The following is a 9377-nucleotide window of genomic DNA, read 5'->3' on the forward strand; positions in this document are numbered from 1 at the left end:
AAAAAGGAAGTGAGACTGGTTTGATGTGATCCTGCAGCCCCAGCAGCTGTGCTCATCTCCCTGCTCTGCATGGCCCTTAGATTTCCAGCAGTAGTGCCTGCTTGGCCAGGGCTTGTCTGCAGGTTCCTCTTTGGGAGCATGGTCTTTGGCTGGTGTCTGCAACCCCTCCTGCCGCTCCTCTGATGACGGGGGTGGCCTCAAGCTGCTGCATGAACCACCCCAGCCCGCTGCCCCCAAGACTGGCTCTGCCTCCTCCGGTCCAGCCTCTTCCAGCCCCACGTTTGCATCCCTGTGCCAGCCCCCGGCCCGACAGGGAAGGATAGAGCTGCCCCTCATGGAGGTGGGACTCTCTGCATCACTCTCCTCCTCCTCAACATTTGTGGGGCTTTTCTCAGTGCTTTATCCCCTCTCTGTTGCTATCAGGAGCCCTAGTGCTGTTTGCCTCTCTGGTTTTGGCCTTGTTTGCACTGTTGGTGCACCCTTGTGACTGTCAGTCCCTGGCTGGAACAAGGTATGTGGTTTCAGGGTGGCAAAGTGGTGTCTTTGGGGAGCTGCTGCTCCCCTGGCCTCAGTGCCCACACGGCTCTCCTGGCTGCCGTGAGCAGGAGGGAAAGCACAGATCAAGGCCCAACCCATGGGATACTGCCAAAGGATAGGCCAATTCACAGCCGGCAGAGAAGTTCGGCCTGTGGAGGGTGGAGGGGGAGCTCAGGGCATCACAGCTCACCTTGCAGCCAAACATGGTGGGGTGCAATCAGCCCTCAGGAGCAGGACTTTGTCCTAAATAAAAGCCTTACTGCCCTGGAAGTGAGTATCCCAGGCAGCTGACCTGGCCTGAAAGAGCTGGGGATGTGGACACAGCTTGGCCAGGAGCATCCTGGAGCATCAGGGCATTCCTTCATGGATATATTTTTGGCCTTCAAGCTGAAGGTCACAAGAGGGAGAGCGAGGCAGGGACACATGGGCTGAGTCCTTACCTGCCGTAGTGCTGATTAACCAGACTAACAATATTCTAACTAATTTTGAAGTGCTGGCAGATTTTGGGTTTCCTTTTCCAGGGTGGCTGAGCACTGGCAGGTGCTGCTGCTTGGTTGGCGTTGTCTGAGATCCTGCTGTGCCCACCTGGCTCGGCCTCTCCGGCTGTAATCCCAGGTAATTAGAGATGGGTGGAAAACTGTCTAAAAAACCCATGCAAATATTTGCATTTCAAGCACTTTCCTGAGTATTGGGGAATGCTGACAAAGCATCTGTGTGGGTGACACAGAGAAGCTGAATGGGGTCTGATTGKTTTTTTTGGGCAGGGTTTCAAAGGTCAAAGAGTTTTGCTAAAAAAAGCTAACCAAACAGAAAGATTTGCCAGTGCTGCCGATGGCCCCTCTGCCAGCTCCTCAGAGCAAAACACCCACCACGAGGCTGACGGGACCGCGTCTCCCTCTGAGCCTTCAAACCACCTCTGTCACGGGCCCAGCGGGGTGAACGAGCTCCCGTAGGGTGTGCTGGTTTCCCTTTCTGCCAAAAGGGGGATCGCGGCAGGAACGGGGATCCTAGCGGTCAGTGCTGTCCCCCGGGGAGCTGGTCTGCATCGTCCCCATTGCAGGGCCTCTCTTGCCTGGGATGCTGCTGCTGCACCAGGCGGGGACCCCGGGAAGCAGCCCCGCGCCCAGGCTGGTGGGAGGGTCTCGGAGGTGCCTGCAGCGGTGGCCTCGGCTCTGGGGGCCCTGGCAGCGGGAGGCAGAGCACTGAAAACAGAGGTCCCAGGGCACAGTGAGAGGAGAGGCAGGTCCAGCCCATCTCGGTCCAGTCCCAGTGTGGTGTGGGTGGGTGCCCGGGCAGGCGCAGGGGGATCCCGGGTCTCTCCGGGCAGGCCTGCTTTGGCTGGAGAGTGCTGATSCTGCCAGCAGTGAGCTCAGGGAGGGGCAGCACCCATGGGAACACTTCTCCCTGTTGCAGGGAAACCCCTGCTGGTAAAGCCCGAAGCTCCTTCCAGGGACTTTGCAGGGCCACTGGAGGAAATCCCCGGGGAGCGGCGAGGTGCTGGCAGGGATGGACCCTTCCGCACATGCGTGTGCACCCACATGGAGTGCCTTGACTCATGGAGAACTTCAGTATGTTGGACTGCCCTCTCAGCTCAGGGCTTGGGGCTCCTGCCGTGTCCTGCAGACCTCGCTGGGGCTGGCAAGGTGCTCTCTGCCCTGGCCCCGTGCCCTGCTGCGGCACCTGGTGGCCCAGGACATGCTGTGCTTGGGTGACGCAGTGGCCCAGGACTCCAGCAGGTGCAGGCAGAAAGCAGTGGGGATGGTGCCCAGGACGCCAGAGCAGCAAGTCAGGGAGGAAAGAGCCACGGGGGGGCTGGGCGAGGGGGCCGCTGTGCACAGCGTGCACCCACGGGTGGTGCCGGGCACCGGGGCAGCGTGTGCGCGCCACCCGGGCTGCGCGGCACGTGGGCATGCGTGTCAGGGCAGACCCCGCACGGGCCAAGGACATGCACCCTGGGTGCAGGGCGCAGTGCGCAGGGATGGCTGCGYGGGGCGCAGCATGCAGGGACAGGCGTGGGGGGCGCAGAGCTGCGCRTGCAGCTGGGCGTAGGGACGGGTGCACGGCATGCTGCGTGAGCACAGGTGTTTTGGGGTGCAAGGCGTAGGGCTGGGAGTGCAAGGTGCAACATATAGGGAGGGGTGTGAAGTATGGCACGTAGGGACAGGGGTACAAGGTGCAATGCCATTCCCATGGCAGGGTGCTGGGGACCTCTTTGGGTGTGGGTGCCACACTGGCCTCAGTAGGATCCCCTGGGGGCAGAGGGATGGGGGCTCAAAGGCCCTCGGGACCCAGTGCAAACCAGAGCTCCTTTCCCTTGGGGTGCTGGGAAGGCACCAGGAGCCTCAGGCACCCCCAGGACCCACAAGGATGGGGGGTGGCCACTTCAGCTAAGGATACCCCTATTCCCCATCTATCGCCCCTGCTCGGTGTGCCCCCTCCTGCCTTCCCCGGGCCGGGCATCGCCTGTCACAGCCAGTGCCTGCAGGCCGAGAAGCACAGCGGGGTCTGCGAGGCGGGTGCTGAGCCCGCGGTGCTGAGCCCGCGGTGCTGCATCACAGGCCAGCCCTGCCCTCTAGCGTTGCGGGAGCGACTCTCAGCCAGGCCCAGCCCCAGCCTCCTGGGAGCCGAGCGCTTGCAAACTCATCACACACTGTCACAGGCACTTCTGCCTCCGGGCAGGGCCCAGAGAGCTGCATGAGCGGGGTGGGCACCACAGCGGCCGCTTTCCTGCCGGGAAGGACGGTCTGGACCTCGTCAGCCCCGCGTGCAATCGTTGGCTTCCCACGGCCCTGTGGGCAGGGCAGCGTGAAGTCCCGCCTGGTGTGCCGAGGCCCGCTGCGGCGGGGGGGCACAGGAGGACGCGGGGGCCCCGGCTCAACCCCAGCAGCATCGGGCCCCCCTGCCCATACCCATCTCCGGGCTTCCCGATGGAGCGGGCAGGCGGCAGGGCCCCGCTCCTCTTCGTACACGGCGTCCCGGAGACGTGCGGGAGCGCCAGCCGTGTGACAACCCGCTCTCCCGCCCCCGGCACCGGCGCCCGGGTCGATAACCGGGCGGCCGGGCCCGGCAGCGCTGCTCGCGGGCTGGGGTGCGCGGGGGGGGCCTCCAATGAGCGCCGGGCCCGGCGGCCGAGGGAGGGGAGCGCCGGCGGCTGGTTAAACTCGAACGAGGCGCGGCGGCCTCCCCGCGCTCCCCGCCCTTTGGGACTCTGACCCCGCAGGGCGGCGAGGGGAGCCGAAGCAAGCAGTGCCGAGCGGCCCCGGAGCCGGCGGGGCAGAGCCGAGGAGCAGCACGCCAGGATGGAGCCCCCCCTGGAGCTGGCGCCGGACCCCAGGTGGGTGGTGGGCACCCGCTCTCCCTGGATCACTTTGCAGCCGGGCAAATCCCAGCTTCTGGGGCGAGGTTTTGGGTCATCCCCTCTGTTAAGGGAGGGGGGGCGCAGGGGCAGGGGAGGGACTCTGCAGGGCTGGGTGACCCCCATGGCCCTCCAGCCCRGCTCAGTGCTTCCTTTCTCCGCAGGTTCCCCCAGCCGCTCGTGGAGATGCTGATAAGGAATTTCAGYGTCCCGGCGGCCTGCTTCGCCCTGCCGCCCACCTCCGAGCAGCTCCTGCAACGTAGGTGGGGGGGGACGGGCAGGATGGAGGGGCCTGGCCCCCGCCGGGAGCTGGGGACGCTCCCTTCGCCCCCAGCGTGGACCTGGGCAGAGGGTGGTTGCAGCAGGGCAGGCAGGGAGCAGCCCCCAGGAAGGGGAGAAGGCAGTGGGGTGCTGGGCTGGGGTCTCAGCCCCATGGCACCGCCTGGCCCACATCCAACATCCCTGCCTKTGGGAATGGGGGGGCCCAGAGAGTCGAGGGCCAGCGCTGAGGCAGGCGACATGGGAGGAGCAGGGCCAGACATGATGAGGATGCAGCTAGKGTCTTCCCAAGCCCAGCCACAATCTGTGCCACGAAGGGGCCCCAAGGTGGGTGCGGAGAAGTGGTTTCCCTAGGAGCTCCCTGCCACGGTGGCCCTGGGAGGATGGGATGGGTCCTGGTTTCTCATCCCTCCCTGGCAGAGCTGGACGTCGTCGAACTCTCCATCATGGGCCTTGCCACCTTCCTGACGCTGCTTTCGGTCGCCATCTTTGTGGAGGAGGCCTTCTACCTCACTCGCAAGATCCGCTGCCCCATCAAGATGAAGACCCTCCTCTGGAGCAGCTCAGCCCCTACAGTGAGTCCTGGCCGGGGAGCGGCAGTGAGCATCACCCCGTGCAGGCGGGCAGGCAGGCGCCATGGGGTCAAGGCTGCCTGAGGGGTCCGAGATCTCGGAAGGCAGGAACACCGTTGTGCAAAGCCTATGTCTCCCCCAGGTCGTGTCTGTGGTCAGCTGCTTCGGTCTCTGGATCCCCCGCTCCATGATGGTGGTGGAGATGGCGACCACGACGTGAGTATCGCCTCCCCTGAGGGACATGGGCGAGCGGGGCGCTGATGAGGCCTGACTGCACTCACTGTCCTTCTCCCCAGGTACTTTGCCGTCTGCTTCTACCTCCTGATGCTGATCATGGTGGAGGGCTTTGGGGGCAAGGAGGCAGTGCTGAGCACCCTGAAGGACGTGCCCATGGTGATCAGCACCGGGCCCTGCTGCTGCTGCTGCCCATGCCTGCCCCGAATCACCATGAACAGGTGAGGGAGGGCCCCAGGTCAGCCAAGGGAGGATTGGGGTAAACCCCTGCCCTTGGGAAGGCAGCTCCAGGCATGGGGCTGAGGGCACTGGAGCAGCTCAGGGGCTCTCTGGGACCAGCTAGAGAAAAGAGGCTGTCTGGGAACACCCCACTCCTCCAGCTCTGGGGTAGCACTATCCTTCCTCCCCCTCCTCTTCCCCACAGCAGTCCTTGGGGCAGAGCGGGCCAGGTCTGCCACCCATACCAGACAGCAGCCCTCCAGCCTAGGGAGGAGCAGGGCCCACGGGGAGCAGCCCAGGGCCGGGCTCTGCCCTCATGCCCGGGCAAGGCCATGCCTGCTCAGTGCTTTCAAGCCCTTGTCTTTGGCCATCCTCCTGCCAGTGAGGAAGAGAAGGCACCAGGCAGAGGCTCGGGCACCTCGGGATGTCACAGGTCTCTTTTGCTGTACTAGGAGAAAGCTCCAACTGCTGCTGCTGGGGACTTTCCAGTACACCTTCTTCAAGGCAGTCGCTGTCTTTGTGGGTCTGGTCCTGGCTGCTGATGGGAACTACAATCCTGCTGATGTGAGTGCCAGGATGTGGGGACAGGCAGGGCCACCTCTGAGACAGAGTGTTCAACCTGCATGGCTGGGCCTCTGCTGGGCCCTGCCTTGCAGTCATGGCCAGCATCACTGCAGCTTTGTCAGGCCCAGATGGGTTTTCTGCCTCCCCCAGATCTCAGAGAAGAGCGTGGCTCTCTGGATCAATACGCTCCTGGGTGTCTCCACCATCTTTGGCCTGTGGGCCCTGGGCATCCTCTTCCGGCAGGCCAGGTTGCATTTGAAAGAGCAGAACATCGGGGCCAAGTTTGCTTGCTTCCAGGTAACCCTTCACCCTGCTTATCATCTTCCTGACCAGCAAAAGCTTTCTGCAGCACGAACTTGCTGGAAGCAGATCAGGAGATATGTGGGGAGAGCAGGAGGTGGGATGGGAGCTGCCTGAAGGTGAGATCCATGCCCGGCTGCAGAAGAGTGGGGCTGGCTGCAGGGAAAGGTGAACAGCAGCAATTCATCTGTGCCACCCCTCTCTTTGTGCTTGCAGGTTCTCCTCATCCTGACRGCGCTGCAGCCCTCCATCTTTAGCATCCTGGCCAACAACGGTAGCATCGCCTGCTGGCCACCCCTCTCCTCCAAGGCCAGGTCACAGCGTGAGTAGTGAGGGAGGCAGGGAGCACAGAACAGGTATGGTTGATGAAGGCAGCTTCAAATAACCCTTCTTTTCTCACTTTAAGAGATGAATATGCAGCTGACAATCCTGCAAACGTTCATCATGGCTGTGGTGACCCGGATATACTACCGCAAGCAGGATGACAAACCAGGCTACCAGCCCATCAGTTTTGCACCTGCGGACACCAACATCAAGGTCTGAGCAGGAGGGAGCAAAGGGCGGTGCCAAGGGGCACAGCAAGGCCGGGGTGCTGGCTTGCCCTCCCCAGCCACCTCCTCCTTGTATGGCCCTGGGAAGCTGCTGGGAGCAAGTAACGCAGAGGGAAAAAGGGCATCGCAGCGCAGGCTAAAAGGATCTGAAACTTGAAGGACACAAACCAAAGATCATCTGTGAAGCAGCCTTAAAGCCCAGGGGACTCTGTCTGGCACTGAATAAAGACAAATTTGCACGTGAATCTTTTATTGGCAATTGCAGGCTCAGGTTTTCTCCTGTCCAGGTTGGGGTGGGTGATGACTCACATGGAGTGCACAGAGGGGAGGAAGATGGAGCCCAGAGCGATACAGCCATGACAYGGGTCTGTCGCAGGTGGGCTAGGGCAGAAGAGATGCTGAATGCCAGCCACGACATGGACCCTGAAGGCTGGGCAGAGCAGTGCTGCAGGCAGGGTCCTGCCAGTCATCCAGCCTGGTTCACGTGGCCAGGGCAAATCCAGGGCAGCCACATTTTCTCCGAGACATCTGCCCAGGGAAACATGTGAGCACCTGGCTTTTTTCCTAGGGCAAGAGGCCCATGGCAGGGACTGCTCCTGACAGCACAGGGGAGCGTCCACAGCTGCCAGCCTGGAACTGGGGAAAGGAGGGACCCATCCTTATATAACACAGGTGATTTGTTAATGCTGCTTTAACTGGCCTTGCCCAGGATCTGTTCCTGCAGCAGTACCTGCTCTACACCTAGGACAGAGGTGGGGACAGACATCAGGAATGACGATGACTTGTAGAAACCTCTGGGTACATTTTTTTTTTCCACGGAGCATCTTCTCACTCAAATCATTCCTGAGATGGCAGCTAAGGAGACCAGGATGAGACCTTGCTGCACTGGGACAGCAGAAGAGATTTGGCACACACTGGGTAAAATTACTTTTGCATTTATTTGGCTAAACATAAAGCCAAAACAACAACTCAAGAACAAGCCAGTAAGACACACGCATGTGCACATAGGCCCACACAGAGAAACCATCACAGTGAACACTGATTGAGAAGAGACATCCGGAGGGAGCCACGGCTCTGGGGCCAGAGTGGGCAGTAGAAGGGCTGGCTAAGACAGCCCGGAGGGAGATGTACAGCAGACACCGGAACATCAGTGCTAAGACCAGAGTCGACTGCTTGGGCACCACTGAAGCACTGGTCCACATCATGTGACCCGGTCTGTGGCACCCTCTTGATCCCCCTTGCCATGTTACCTTTGGCCAGGGCAACATTTTAGGGAAGGGGAGAGTCAGAAATCCAAAGCTCCCAAATATTATCTATTTCATTTACTCATTCTGGGGAAAAAGCAAGTTCTCTGTCCCAGGAGGGGGAAAAACAGCTGTTCTGAGCTTTTTGCAAGTGGCTGTGTTCAAAGTCAAACTGCTCAACTGGAAAATACAATGGCGATCAGTTACAAGATTGTCAAATTTGACATGTTTTGACAGATTCATGGTAACAGAGAATGATTCTTACTGACACAGCTTTATAGGCACCAGCAGGAGTGCTGGGGGCCAGAGATCTCATGGCTTTGACAAGATGCAACACACAGACAAGCAGCAAAATAAGAGACTCGGCCCCCTTGCCGGACAGCCAGACCTAGCCTCATACCTACAGCAGGCAGAAAATCTGAAGGCTTTACAAAAGGAAGCCTTTGACAGCAAGGCATCCTCCCTAAGGGCAGGGRGCAAGAGGCAGAGATTTCTGGTCTGTCCCACCGAAGTCACTGCTACAGCCAAGTGTATTCACTGTCYCAGCATCTGCTTCAGGTTACAAGAACTAGATCCCAGTAAAGTCCCAACTCTCTAGAAAATATTTGTGAGTGCAGGTGTGTGCCATACTTTCCAAGAAATCAAAAAATTTCTCCTGTAACCCTACCAACATGCTATTGAAGTGCCATGTTCTTCAGAGGAGGAATGGAGGCAGGGCTGTCTCACAGAAGYTGATGCCTCTGGATTTAGCAGCATCAAGCTCCAGATGAGAACTGCACATTTTTCAAGGCATGCTAGTGAAATTTTATTTTTCCGCTCTGCCTCTTACTTCATGCCTAATTTTAACACATCCCTTCTGGATGCTTCTTTTAAAGGGAGCAGGACAGGTTAGGGGTGTACTGGATAGCCCTGAAGTGGCAGCACGGAGGATATTTGTGATTGACAAGATGTCCCTGGAGAACCCAGCTTACATATCTTGCCCAAAGTTCAAGCTCTGTCCTATTCCTGGCAGGATAGGGTGGCACTGGAGATGTGGTCAGTCCAGCAACCGAGGAGAAAATACACCCCCCCCCCCMAAAAAAAAAACAAACCAAAAGAAAAAAAAAAAAGACTAGTCTGGGATTGGAGTGTCAATTTTAATTTAAGTGTGAGGAGGAAGCAAGTATCGTTGGTTACAAGAAACAGCTCTGTTATGCCAAGCTACAGGTAAAACCATGTCTGGCTTCTTACCAAGCACTCCAGGTTTTGCAGAGACCAGGAAATTCGTAAGGTCTCTGTAGAACAAACCACCATTCAGAACACCAACATTGCAGAACACTGTCGCGTATCTTGTGTTTAAAATAGTAGCGAGGCTCTAAAGCAGCCTGGCCTTTGTGATCTGGCTGGGGAAAGTAACTTAACACTACTTTGAGGGAAGGGTGAAGAAAGGTGGGGAAGATTAGGGAAGAGAGAATGTGGGTAATATAAAATAAGTGCTCCACCACTCGTAAACCAGGGGATTAAAAACTGGTTTATATCGAGT

General features: G+C 59.0%; 1 protein-coding gene across 1 annotated transcript; it reads left to right on the forward strand.

Moving 5' to 3' along the window:
- The first annotated feature begins 267 nt into the window (after nt 1-267).
- On the forward strand, nt 268-6843 carry SLC51A (solute carrier family 51 alpha subunit). Its single transcript, XM_026070928.1, has 12 exons — nt 268-340; nt 424-511; nt 1059-1152; nt 3758-3871; nt 4057-4151; nt 4592-4746; nt 4886-4959; nt 5040-5198; nt 5649-5760; nt 5911-6057; nt 6277-6382; nt 6467-6843. Exons 4-12 carry the CDS (start codon nt 3837-3839, stop codon nt 6601-6603), a joined length of 1020 nt encoding a protein of 339 aa, XP_025926713.1. The 5' UTR covers nt 268-340; nt 424-511; nt 1059-1152; nt 3758-3836; the 3' UTR covers nt 6604-6843.
- The last annotated feature ends 2534 nt before the right edge of the window (nt 6844-9377 follow it).

This window comes from Apteryx rowi, unplaced genomic scaffold (assembly GCF_003343035.1).
Source record: "Apteryx rowi isolate R43461 unplaced genomic scaffold, aptRow1 scaffold_32, whole genome shotgun sequence".
NCBI classification, from domain to species: Eukaryota; Metazoa; Chordata; class Aves; order Apterygiformes; family Apterygidae; genus Apteryx; species Apteryx rowi.